The 14,687-nt window shown below is 34.4% G+C and overlaps 1 protein-coding gene across 1 annotated transcript; it reads left to right on the forward strand.

Moving 5' to 3' along the window:
- The first annotated feature begins 5,261 nt into the window (after positions 1-5,261).
- Positions 5,262-8,260, forward strand: LOC124848018 (zinc finger CCCH domain-containing protein 29-like). Its single transcript, XM_047325621.2, has 2 exons — positions 5,262-5,456; positions 5,896-8,260. Exon 2 carries the CDS (start codon positions 5,906-5,908, stop codon positions 7,937-7,939), a length of 2,034 nt encoding a protein of 677 aa, XP_047181577.1. The 5' UTR covers positions 5,262-5,456; positions 5,896-5,905; the 3' UTR covers positions 7,940-8,260.
- The last annotated feature ends 6,427 nt before the right edge of the window (positions 8,261-14,687 follow it).

Consider the following 14,687-nt stretch of genomic DNA (forward strand, 5'->3'; position numbering starts at 1 on the left):
TATCATTTAAAATTAAATTTTAGTATTATCTTTCTACAAGACTTTTTAATTTAATTGTAAAGTTCTCAAAATTTCAATCTACGGATAACCATTTTAATTATAAATTACAATTTGTAACTTTTGCATAATTAATATATTAATAATTTGCTAAAAGTAGTCACCATAGTTCTTGGATTTTTTTTAAGACAAAACTAAATTATGTGATTTTTTTAAATAATAATTTTATTTTTTATAATAAATATTAATATTATTATTAAATTATCATATAATAATAACTTATTTAACATTCATACATTATTTTTATTTAAAATTAAATGAATTTTTTAAACATAATATAATTAAACATTATTCCAAAACCCTTTTTAGTGGAAGTCAAGTGTCGAGACGAGAGTTAGAATCTCAGAGTATGGAAAACAGGTGGCTGCAAGGAATTGGGCGTTCGATTTTGGTTGATAGAAGTCAAATTTAAAGTTTCAAAAGTTTACACTATTCTCTGCATGCAACCATTCTCCTCTCTGATTTCCGAAACTCTATTTTCTCCTCCTTCTCTCTAAAAGTTCTCCCTTCTCTCTACCAAAACTCACCCTTTCTCTTCTTCGATCTCCGTTCAGGCACCGTAGAAGCACTTCCGGCATCCCAAGCTTCAGTTTGAACCGATCAGTTCTGAGTTCTGAACGGGTAAGTTCTTCTTGTCCTTAGCTGTTCGTTCTCGGACACATGCAAACCAAGTTCTGGCTGCATGAATTCATAGCCTCATTCTGAACCATTGTGGTCTGTTGTTTGATTCTGGTTTGAAGAGTCGTTGAGCGTTGAGGGTAGAAGGAATTGTAGTCAGGCGAACCAAACTCTGTCTTTAGGACGTTCGTTCACGCTCAGAGGTAAGGGAAGCTTATTTAATTTAATTTGTATGTTGTTGTACTGTATGAACGTTCGTTAGTTGACTGAATGAATATGATGCATGATGGTTGATATGCTTGGATTGCATGAAGTATGAAAATTGATTATGAGATAAATGTATAAAGTTATGAAACTATATCTTAAGAAATGAAATGAAATATAAATGATTCTGATATGAAATTTCTATATGAAAGAGTACTTCGTTACCGAATGGTCATCGACCGTTCGGTATTTCGTAGTGAATTTGGTTAGACTTGGATTATTTCATTTGGGAAGAATCTTAGTTGAGGACGACCGTCTTCGTTTCAAAATACTGTGCATGAATGATCGTCTGAATGGTGTTTGGTCTTACACCAAGCGATCGTCTGAATGGTGCTTGGTTTTACACCAAGCGATCGTCTGAATGGTGCTTGGTCTTACACCAAGCGATCGTCTGAATGGTGCTTGGTCTTACACCAAGTGATCGTCTAAGTCGTGCTTGGTCTTACACCAAGCGATCGTCTGAGTAGTGCTTGGTCTTACACTAAGCGCTCGTCTGAATGGTGCTTGGTCTTACACCAAGCGCTCGTCTGAATGGTGCTTGGTCTTACACCAAGCGATCATCTGAATGGTGCTTGGTTTTACACCAAGCGATCGTCTGAGTGGTGCTTGGTCTTACATCAAGCGATCGTCTGAGTGGGGCTTGGTCTTACAACAAGCGATCATTCTCATTCCTTTTATAATATATCTTGATGAAAATAGCGTTTGTCCAACTTCAATAGAGTTTTCCTTTTTCCGTGTTCGGTCATTAAATGGCATTCGGTTTTATTGATGCCAAACTCAAATAAGCTAAGTACTCATAAGCGTTCGGTTTCTTCATGTGAATTCATTTAAGTATTTTCTCCGAAGGTCTTGAAGTGTATACATTCATTTGGTTCCGGCTTAGAACTTTAGTATTTGGCATGGTTCTTTCGGTGTTCGGTTAGAACTCTCAAGGGTCAGTTCATCTAATTGGCTCACGGATTAAGTAACGATCGTTCTGAAGTCGTTTCTGTTATATATGATTATACTCGGTTTCTTTCTCAAACCAATAGTGGTCACCTCTGTATTATTCTATTCTGGAACAGGAGACTTCTCTGTCTCGTTCCAAGTGTTCGTCCTCGTTCTGAGTAAGGATTGAACGTTTGGTATCGAGTATTCGTAAGAATCTTTGAATAAAGATGAAATTTAACTTATTGGCAATGAAAGATGAATTTGAGAAAAGTGATAATGAAAGATGAAATTGAGAATGATTATGAATGAAATAGGAAGAGAATGTGATATGAATGAAATGATGTGGATTTGAACGAGCGTTCCAGGGAGGAACGACTCCTGGATGAATATTGGAATTGGTAAAGTATGACTGTGGGCATGCTAATGCTGGCGGTTCATCCTGATGTTCCGTGAGTACTTGTCCTCACGTAGAAGGGTAGGTCATGTGTGGGAACGACAGGAGGTTCTAGTCCTTAGGGGTACTTTGGACAAATAGGACTAACCTCGGGTGGCAGTTGATGAGAGTATTCCAGTTACTACATCACCCGGGTGCACGAACGCATGTAGCTACGCATATTTCATACAGTCCGGACAGTCAGTCTAGTAATAGGTTTTGTATGATACATATGTTGAAATTCTCTTGTGTGTTGGATTGTTTAACATATATGTTTATGCATGAATTAAATTACATAAGCTTACCCTGTGTTTTCCTGTCCTGTCTTGTGTTGTACGTTCGTCTTGTCATTGTAATGATCATCCGTGTGGATGTGAGCAGAAGGGGACTCGCTGTTGGAAGATACGCTGGAAGAAGAAAATTTGGTCGAGGACGAAGTCAAGACCGAAGAGTAGGACGTTCGGTCAGTAGTCTAGTTATGGTAAGGTGGTCGTTCGATCACCTTCCCTTTTGTTAGGTATGACCGTTCGGTATTTTCCTTCTGTAAACCGTTCGGTCAGGTTCGCTTATCCTGTACGGTTTAAATTTATAACTCTTTCTGTAAAGTCGTTCGGCCATAAGCGTACGTTTTCTTTGTAAGACTGAACTGAAATATTATTAAATGTAATTATTCTATTATACAGTTTATCGCTGTATATTTAGGATGTTACATATCGATTTTTATTTTATTTTATATTGTATTATTATATATAATATAAATATAAAACAAATAAAATTACCCGTGTCGTGCTAGTTTTACAATAGAATATATTTAAAGACCAAGAGAACATTTCAACTTTATAAAAATTATGAGAAGATTTTAAAAGTGAGTTTTTATATAACACAAGATAAACAAAAGAAATTCTAAACCCTCAACAAAATATAAAAAGTTATTTTTATTTATAGATTTATTTTTTAATCACAGTGCCAAACCCATATATCCCACTTCATTCAACCAAACCCAGTTAAGCAACTCTAGGCAAAACAACAATAGTTTCCGAACTAAAAAATGTTGGAGTTGGAGTCATGAATAAATAAAAGAAGATAGGGCAAAACAGGGCAAAACAATGCATGAAACTAAACCTATTACGACCAAAGGTGTCCGGTTTTGATTTTTTGAAGGTAAAAAGTATAGTGGAAGGCTGAATCAGAAACTTATCCTGTTAGTGCTGAGTGCTGTCTGTCACCCAACTGCGACCCACTCACATAAGCATAACACAATCAAACGTTGTTTATAAATATTTTAATTTTATACAATACAAAGAGCCAAACACAGAACCAAAACGCGTTCAAACTATTAATGTGTTGAACTGCCATACCCAATACTCATTCTACTGTGGTCCCCACACTCTTTCTTTCTTTCTGTCCTAACATAATTATACAATTATTTTATTATTTTTATTGTTATTATTTAGTTACATAGGTCTTAGAGTGGACTAAGTTTAACTAGTAACAACATAAATTAATGAAGCCAACAAGTGGATTGGGTCTCTGTCCCTTTTTTTCAAAAGAAATTTCTTTTTCAGCAGTGATTATTTTCCACTTTCAATGCTATAAAATTGACTATTCTTTCCCTTAAATTATTCCCAGTAAAATGGAAATGGATTAAGTAGTAAAACTTTCAGAAAATGCAAGATATATAGAATGTGTTTGACAATTTTTATCTAACTTTTAGCTTATTTGGTTGAAGTTAGTTTATTTGGTAGATAAACTTATAGTACTTTTTACATGTTCTTTAGATTGATGTTTTTGAACTCATTCCACCTTCAATAATATTTTAAGTAAATTTTTCATTTACATCTTCCTTTGATACTATATTATTCATTTTCACAAATCATATTTTTATAGTACTTGATATTCAAAATGAAAAAAAATTGAATATATCATTTGAGGTCAGATAATTTCATTAAATATAGTAATTCTGCAAGGTTTTTTAGTTCATATAAATGCTCAATGACAAGAGAATTGTCATGACATGGATAACACAGTTCCTGAACTTTCAATTTAATTTATTATCTTTCTTGCAATAATATAAATAATATAATTGTGTCCTACCATTGCCTAGAATTTAAACTTAAACATTCTGCATGTGCAAAATTGAACAGACTTTGTTGAGAAAATATAAGAGGTTCTTTCAAAACAAAATAATCACTTAAAAGAATTATTAACCCCAAATGGATGACTATAAACCTTATTTTATAACCTATGATGTTAAATATCTCTATATTCTGCTTGAACATAATATTACAAATATTACTCTTTTAAAATTTTACAAATTCATTTGATTTTAATTCTCCTTTTATATTTTCAATTTCTTGTTCACTTGCACTCCTCTTCCTATTCAACATGTTTTGGAGATGAAAAACTTAACAGGACACTTACTAGTGTTTCTGGATTATAATTTGTAATCATGAATATTATAAGCAAAACTGACATTGATGATGACATTAACATATTAAAAAGACTAATAATCCGGTAAAGATTAAAACTTATTTTTTTTATTTTAAAATTATAGACTGTTTTGAAAAAAATATTGTCTGATCTTCAATTCAACATATTTTGAGTTTTTTTTGTTTTCTCTGAAAGCAAAACAAATGATTAAAGAAAGAAGAAAGATGATAATGGCCCAGCGCGTAAGTAGTGAAGAGAATCACAACTCAAAAGGCACGTGAGAGCGGAACTGCCCGTTGAGTTTCGTGGAGGGGTAATGGATGGTGGGTCCATGTGGAGTTTGAGTTGCATTTGAGTGTCATTTGAGGTTTCATTCACATCTGCATTTGCATTTGGAAAGATAGTGACATTAAGCAAACGCTGCTGGTGGGGCCAAGCTTTAGCATTGAATAATTGACTTTGACCAAAGAGAGAAGGAAAGAGAAAGGAGAGAGAAGAAAGAAGGAGGAAGAAAAGTCACACTTTCCTCCCTTCTTCCTTTCCCATCCCCAATAGCTGTTGCTGGTGTATTGACAATAAAAAGGCCTTCCATACCCTTCATTCTCCCTCATCTGTGCTCAATCGAGGTCTTCTCGATTTTCTTCTTTACAAACAACAACGCTTCCTTGCAACCAACATACACTTCTTCTACTCCTACTCTCTGTCTAATCCACTACTCAAAAGGGTATGTCTTTCTTCTCCTGTTTTTACTCATAAAACCTCTTTTTTTGTGTTTTTGTTTGATCTTTGGTTATTGGTCGGGTCTGACGGAATATGCTTCCTGGGTATGCTTCTGGATAGATCAAAGTTTTAAACTTTGTTTTAGATGTTCTGAGTATTTTGTTTTTTTCCCTTTTAGTTTCCTTGTTTGTTTCCTGTTGAGGTATCCCAATAACAAGCTTTTGTCTTGGATAGTATTGGTTATGGATCTAGTTTTTGTTGGTTAATTGGTTTACCACGTTTTTGTGAGAAGTTAACTAGCCGTGAATATTTAGGGATTTGGAACCAGGGTTGTTAGAAAATTTTGTTTGTAAGTTGAAGGTTTGGTAGTTTTTTTTGTTCTGTGTGAAAGATGGTTTTTTAATTGATAGACTTATTGATTGAGATTATGTGGTGTTGTGCAGAATTTAGGACATGTGTAGTGATTCAAAGAGCAAGCTTTCTTCTCCGAGTCTCGTGATGGAGAATAATATTCAGAAGCAGAATCTTGACTGTTTCCGCAATTTCTCGGCTTTACTTGAACTGTCTGCTTCCGATGATTTTGAAGCTTTCAAAAGAGAAGTGGACGAGAAGGGCATAGATATCAACGAGGCTGGCTTTTGGTATGGCAGAAGAATTGGGTCAAAGAAGATGGGATCTGAAACGAGGACCCCTCTCATGATTGCTTCTTTGTTTGGAAGCATTAAGGTTCTCAAGTATATTCTCGAGGCAGGAACTGTTGATGTGAACAGGGCCTGTGGTTCTGATATGGCCACTGCTCTTCATTGTGCTGCCTCTGGAGGCTCTGAATCTTCACATGAGATTGTGAAGCTCTTGCTAGATGCTGGGGCTGATGCTGAATCCCTTGATGCTACTGGAAACAGGCCAGCTAATCTGATTGCTCCTGCCTTTGATTCTTCCTCCAAATCCCGGAGGAAGGCCATGGAGTTGCTCCTCAGAGGTGGTGAAAGAGATGAACTGGTGAGCCAGGAGATGGAGCTGCAGATTTTCTCGGCTTCTTTATCAGCAAAAGAAGGCTCTGAGAAAAAAGAAGGAAGTGATAAGAAAGAGTATCCTGTTGATATATCCTTGCCTGATATAAACAACGGTGTGTATGGATCAGATGAGTTTAGGATGTACAGTTTCAAGGTGAAGCCTTGCTCAAGGGCCTACTCCCATGACTGGACTGAGTGTCCATTTGTTCATCCGGGCGAGAACGCAAGGAGGAGAGACCCAAGGAAATACCCTTATAGCTGTGTTCCTTGCCCAGAATTCCGTAAAGGGACCTGCCAGAAGGCTGATTCCTGTGAGTATGCTCACGGTGTTTTCGAGTCCTGGCTACACCCTGCCCAGTACAGAACAAGGCTCTGCAAGGACGAGACTGGCTGCACCAGAAAGGTCTGCTTCTTTGCCCACAAACCTGAAGAGTTACGCCCTGTGTATGCTTCAACCGGGTCAGCTATGCCTTCACCAAAATCCTATTCATCCAGTGCACTAGACATGACATCCATGAGTCCATTGGCTCTCAGTTCCACATCTTTACCTATGCCAACTGTTTCAACCCCACCCATGTCTCCATTGGCAGCAGCTTCATCTCCAAAGAGTGGAAGCTTGTGGCAGAACAAAATAAACCTCACTCCACCATCACTTCAGCTTCCTGGTAGCAGACTCAAGGCTGCTCTCAGTGCCAGGGATCTGGAGATGGAGATGGAGCTGCTCGGTCTAGATAGTCCAGTTCGCCAACAACAACAGCAGCAGCAGCAGCAGTTGATAGAGGAGATTGCCAGGATCTCTTCTCCGTCTTTCCGCAACAAGGAATTCAACAGGATTGGTGATTTGAATCCAACCAACCTTGATGGCCTGTTAGCCGCTGCTGATCCTTCTGTGTTATCACAACTACATGGACTTTCTGTGCAGCCTTCGACACCCACCCAAACCGGGCTTCAGATGCGCCAGAACATGAACCACCTTCGTGCGAGTTATCCATCCAACATCCCTTCCTCTCCTGTGAGGAAGCCCTCAGCTTTTGGGTTTGACTCATCAGCTGCCGTGGCAGCTGCAGTGATGAACTCAAGGTCTGCCGCCTTCGCCAAGCGAAGCCAAAGTTTCATCGATCGTGGTGCTTCAACCCACCATCTTGGCCTGTCTTCACCTTCCAACCCTTCCTGCAGGGTGTCCTCTACCCTCTCAGATTGGAGTTCCCCAACCGGGAAACTCGATTGGGGTGTCAACGGAGATGAGCTGAACAAGCTCAGGAAATCTGCTTCATTTGGGTTCAGAAACAATGGGGTAACTGCTTCGCCCATGGCTCAGCACGAACATGTTGAGCCAGATGTGTCATGGGTTCATTCGTTGGTTAAGGATGTTCCTTCTGAGAGGTCGGAGATGTTTGGTGGTGATCTGAGTAAAGAGATGCTGCCACCATGGGTGGAGCAGCTGTACATAGAGCAGGAGCAGATGGTAGCATGAGCAAGGGCTGCTGCCATGGCAATGCTGACAAGTTTATTTATTTATTTAATTATTTAATTTATTTGAACTGCCACTACTATCCAACATTACACAGTATAGTTAGTGATAGAACATGTTGCAAAGAACAAAGTTCAGGTTAATCCACAGATTTGAACGGAGTTCCAACTTCTAGATGAGGGAAGAAGACTTGGAAGAAACGTTGAAGAAAGGATGCTGAATTTTTTATTGTATAATATAGTTTATAATCAATTCCCCCTATTTCTCTACGGGTGGATGATGTATTATTTTCTCTATCAATTGGACCCAAACTATTTGTCATTATTGATTAAGTCTCACAATTCTTTCTATATATATTATGCCATTTCATCAATACTTATCCATTCTTTCAACTACTTTTCCTCTCAATTTCTTATTCTTTCCGACATAAAATACTTGATTCCTTTATAAACAATCATGCGTCAAATAGGTGGATGTGGGCGGCGGCACCAATGAGCTGCTCAAGATTACAACCATGAATCGGTCAAATTATTCACAAATGAATCTTGTTCGTATTAAATTTAATTAATTCACATTTTATTGTCAGGCCTTCATTGTTATGATATTTTATAGATTAGAATTATTTTTTCCTCGTGTTAAAACTTGACTTGACTAATTGTACAAGTTAATGATCATTGAAAATTCAGTCAAAGATTATGGGGATTTTTTCTTATCAAAGGGGTAAAATAAAATATAAAAAATGTAAATTGACATTATATATTTGTCCTGCAAGTTGATTATTATTATTATCCCTGTTTTGGAAAGCTCTTTTGCCAAAAATTCCGGAATTGAGAAGTTGTCAATGGGTTATTTAATGATTAACTTTTAGAAGTATAGTAATTAACAAGTGATAAAACGTTTGAAAAATAATTTTGAATACCATATCTAAGGGATATAAAAGAAAAAATAGAGTGATTGCCCCTTTAATTGGTTGTAGCAAAACCTAACAATTAGGAAAAGAGGTTGCTTCCTTTTCCGGAGCATTGGTTGACACTTGGAATGCAACAGAGAAAAAAATAAAAAAAAATAAATACATCTCATTAAATTGCAGTTAGTGATTTTATAAGAGTCATGCATGACGACTGAAGAAAGAAAATGAAAAAGAAGGTGTGGAATAAGTCTTGTAAGGTTTAATTTATTAAGAAAATGAAGGCATATAAGAGTTGATTGATGAAGGTAATGTCTGAAACATTGTTATCCAGATTAATAGGTTGTGTGGCGGAAAGGAAGTCCAATGGTCCCCTTAAGGTTGTTGAATCCTTGGTTGAGTGAGTTGGTTTTGGTTTCAGTTCGTTGTATGAGTTCAACAACCCACGCGCTTAAATTTCTCAAGGATAATATTCAACCATGTTACCAAAATATCAAAGATTAAATAAATTACATTTATAACGATATATATATTGTATGTTTATTTAAACTGATATGTTTTTATTTTTTAACTTTTTTTTGATGAAAATTAAAATGATTTTTATTTTAAATCTTATTTTAATTTATACTTTCAACTTTAAAAATACATAAATTTAATTATTTTAATTAAATTTTATTTAATATTTTAAACATATTTTATAATAATATTTGAATTATTTATGTTAAATAAATTCTTGTTTTAATATTAATATAAACATGTTTAAAACGTTAAATAAATTTAATAAAATTTGATTTTATCATATTTAATCTTTCACTTATAAAAGTTAGATAGTTTAGATTGTGAAGAAATAAATTTTAAATGATTTTTTAAAGGCTTAAACCCTTATTTGGTCCTCATATTTGTGTGTCAATCTCAAGTGGGTCATCATGTTTTTTTTTGTCTCAATCGGGTCCTTAAACTTGTTAAAATGAACCAATTAAGCCCTTTCCGTTAATTTATCAGTAACGCCGTTTGCATTTGCTTACGTGGTGCACAGATAATGAACTGAGTTTAAAAATTGAAATAGGTGGATAATAGTTATATGAAAAAAATATATACATGGCAGAGAATACGGGAAGTAGTTATTTTGAGTGAGAATTTTTTTTAAGTTAAACAGAAAAACTGAAACGAGAATTAAGGATTTCATGAGTTAGGGATTTTGCTGTGGTGAGTGAGTGTGAGAATTAGGGCTTGGTTGACTTTGCGAAGACGAAGACAATCACGTGGTGGTGGAGGAACGAAATTGAAAGTGGATGCCAGTTACAGTTAGTATCCTATGTTTTACGCTTTTCGCCTTTGCGAATATGTAGTTAGGTTGTTTTGTTTATGCTTTCTTGTGGTCCCGATAATGGTATGTCTGTGTGTTTAGGTTATAGTTGATTTGGTACTATTATTGTGTGATGGGTCCCGAGATTGGTATGGGTTATGGGTCTCGAGATTGGTATGTCACTGTTTGTTGAAATGTGTAGAGTGTTGTGGTCCCAAAAGTGTCTTTATGAATTGTTTAATAGTTGTGGTGACGTTTTCTGTCTGAGTGTTTCCTTAGTGGGGATGTTAGTTTGTTCTTCTGTGTCATTGATGTCTGACTGTTTGCTTAGTTAGTAAATAGTGACAAATAATAATATTTCCCCCCCAATGTACAAGTGTTAAAAGCTTATGGTTGAATTATAATATTGCATGGCTGAACATATTAAAGTTTTGGTCCATCATTGTGGCCATTTTGTTAGTGATGAGAATGGAAATTTAAAATTTGATGGCGAAATAGCAGAATGGTCTTGTGATCCAGACCTGTGGTGCTATTTTGGAATATTAGCTTCAGTGAAAGACTTAGGTTATATAGACATAAAAGAACTTTGGTACAGTTTAGGAGGTCAGTCAGTAGTGCCAGATAGGTTAGAATTATTGACTGATGATAGGGGTGCTATGCATATGCTGAATATAACAATGTTAAATGATGAAGTTCATTTGTACGTGGTTCATAATACCATGGAACCACAAATAATAGAAATGATTGATTGGGTTGATGGTGATGTTAATGATGAAGTTCATGTTGCAAGAGAGGTGGAGGGTCAGCCTGATGAAGTTGGTGTTGCAAGAGAAGTGCAGGGAAACGTGAGGGTGAGGTTGATGGTGATGTTGAGGGTCACTGTGAGGATGAGGGTGAGGTTCATGGTGATGTTGAGGGTCACTGTGAGGATGAGGTTGAGGGTGAGGGTGAGGCTGATGTTTAGCCTGAAGTTGGAACAGAAATGGAGGAGGGTCACTGTGAGGTTGAGGTTGAGGCTCAAGTTGGAACATAATTGGAGGAGGGTCACTGTGAGGGTGAGGTTGAGGGTCAAGTTCGAACAGAATTGGAGGAGGGTGAATGTGAAGTTGCAAAACAAATTGAACATGTGGAGGATGGTCAAGTACATGACGTAGATGAGGTTGAGGTACATGATGTAAATTATTTTGAGCTGGAAGATGTAGAAGAGGATGAGATTGAGGATGATCATGTGGCTGAGGAAGAGGCTGGAGATGATGGTGAGGATGAAGAGGTTGGAGATGATGGTGAGGATGAAGAGGCTGGAGATGATGGTGAGGATGATGAGTCTGGAGATGATGGTGAGCATGAAGAGGCTGGAGATGATGGTGAGGATGAGTATGTGAGTGAACATGGTGAAGATGAAGGTGTAGATGAGTCTGGGAGCGAAGATCTAACAATGGAAAAGAGTTTCTTCTTAATGAATGTTACACTACCAAAGAAATTTTTCATGAGACTACTTGTGTTTCTACTCCCCAACAAAATAACATTGTTGAAAGGAAACATCAACAAATAATTAATGTGTCGGCCTCTCCTCTCTCAATAAAAAATTCCAAATATTTTTTGGTCTTATTCCATAAAGCCCGTCATTCATATTATTAATAAACTACCAACATTTTTCCTTCAAAATATATCTCCTTATGAAATGGTCTATTCCGTCAAATCAAATTTTTCAAACCTGAAAGTCTTTGGGTGTTTATCATACTTCAGCTCTGTTATTGCAGGTTACACAAAACATGATTCCATACGTAACAAATACATTTTTCTTGGATACAAGTCTAGAAAAAAAGGTTTTGTGTTGTATGATTTGCTTTCACATTCTATTTTTGTATAACGTAATGTCATTTTTCATGAAAACATTTTCCCTTATCATACTTATTTAACCCCACTTTCCTCTCCTTTAAATGTAATTTCTGATATTACCATTTTTTACTTTCCAAATATGGTTCTTGTTTCCCATGTCACATATTACACAACAAATAATAATTCTAACATTAATTATGACAACACTATTGTTCATATTGTTGGACAAAGAGTTTCTCTTAGGAACAAAAGTAGACCTAAGTACTTAGACCATTATTGTGGTACTACTTCAAGCATCTCATCATCCCAGACTACCCCATATCCTATACATTTGTTCCTTTCTTATGATAATTTTTCTTCTAACCATGTTTCTTTTTGTCACAATATCTTTGCACAAGTTGAACCATCATCCTTTAAAGAGGCTAGCTAGTTTGAAGGTTGGCAACAAGCTATGAATTTCGAACTAAATGCTTTTAATAGAAATAAAACTTGGACTTTGATCAATCTCCCTACTGGAAAGAAGTCTATCAGTTGTCGTTGGGTTTACAAAATTAAGCATAAAGTAGATGGTTCCATTGATAGATATAAAGATCATTTAGTGGCAAGAGGTTTCACTCAAACTGAAGGCTTGGACTACATGAAACTTTCTCCCCTGTTGTTAAAGTCACCATTGTACATCTTGTTCTTGCCCTTGCTGCTGCCAAGTTGAACATGTATAATATTCATGTTTACCTTGAAAGAGGATGATAGAGAGATATTGAATTTCTTCTTCTGTTTTTCTTGTCTTAACTGTTAATTTTTGTTTCCTTTGATTTGTATATAAACTCTTTTTGCTTCCGCTTTGTACACATTCTATTCTCTTCAATAATATTGAGAAATCTTCTTTTAAGCATTGTCTCAAACACTATCATTCTTGTTTCATCTTATAGTAACATATTCTCATTCCATGTCAACCTAAAATTCTCTATCTTAAGTACACATTCAATGAATTCATATCAAACATAAACTGAACAAAAAAAGAGTATAATAATGAAATAGTTAAATCCGCCAATAACAACTATTTTCATTTTAACTTATCAAATTCCTTATATATTCCAAAATTTAGACACTACATGAAATTCACATTCTTCTCTAACCAAAATTTCATGTGGAAATTTCAATCAAGATAAACTCAAAACACCATTAATACGGTTTTCTAAAAACACTTCATCAACCAAGACTCTAACTCAAACAATAATCCAATAACCCAATTAAATTTAAAGTTACTTGGAGTTTGAATAACCCCTCACAAAAGTCTGATATCATAATCAGAATTTTTCTAGAATAAACACACAACTCTTCAAAGAGTACACTATATTAATCTTGATAGTGTTGAGTAGCTGTGAGAATTATCAAGTTGGTTACATGATTCTAACTACTGGTATCACTTATACTTTGTTAAAAGTGTATGCCTTTATCTCTTAATATACTAAATTGCAACTCCTCATTCTATAAATATGTATATGTCTTTAACCATTAACTTTCATTACATTAAATTCATCTATTTTTTTATGATGTTATGTTAACGAACTTATCCTGCTGCTGAAAATACTGTGAAAATTTTTAGTGTTCAAAAACCCAAAGCAACTTTCATTATAATTCAATATCAACTATGATACTTAGAAGAATTATTACAAGATTAAACTTCAATTAATTATAAGAAAAACACTTAATCCAATATATTATGTTCTACTTTAATATTAATTTCGCATATATGTAATTTTTTATCTATATTCCAAACAATATAATAATAAAAATAACTATTTAAAAAAAATATATTTTTCTTTTTCTCATTTTTTTATTTAGTCAAAGAAAAAAACTTTATATATTTAAAACATTTTTCTTCGTAATTATGTCTTTTAAAAGTCTCAAAATGAGTCAATACGATTTTTGGCTCATCTCAAATTAAACTAAAAATGAGTTCATTTAATTCAGTTTACTTTTAATGAGCTAAAAATTTAGTAATTGATTCATCACGTATTAATAGATAAGAAAGATGATTCATTTAAAAATATTTTGTTATTTTAATTTATTTTATTTATTTATTGTATATAATAAAAGTGAATTGTTTCTACTAATTATTTATAGAAATTATCAAAGTGTTTACTTTTCTTACCAAATATATTATAAAAATAATAACTAAAAGTTAAAGCATAAACTTATATAACTCGACAAATAAAATAATTAATATGAAAGGTCCTTAACAGTTGGTATATGTCAACTAATCTTTAATTTTGCTTAAATTGGTTTAAATCACGAATTAAGTGGTCTAGATTTATTTTAACCAATATTTTTAAAAAATATTTTTTTCTTTTCATAATACTAAATCTAAAATATTTTCTTATCTATTTTTTCTAAAAATAAAATTCAATTACATTTCCCATTGTAAATTTTTAAAACAACGTTTTCTAGTACTTAATTAAAAACTTTCTATTTTCCAATATAAAAATACTTAATGTTTAATTTTCATAAAACTTAACTATATTTAGTTATCTAAACTAAAATTATAAACTCTTAGCTCCTTATTCATTTTAATTTTATCAGTAGGCTTGAGTTGTACTAAATACAATTTAGATAATATTATAGTTATTTCTAAATACAGGATGACCGAAAGTCAATTTTTAAACAAAAAATCGGTATTTAAATCTGTATAACACGTT

This window comes from Vigna umbellata, chromosome 1 (assembly GCF_029865625.1).
Source record: "Vigna umbellata cultivar VRB3 chromosome 1, Vumbellata_1.0, whole genome shotgun sequence".
Lineage (NCBI taxonomy): Eukaryota > Viridiplantae > Streptophyta > Magnoliopsida > Fabales > Fabaceae > Vigna > Vigna umbellata.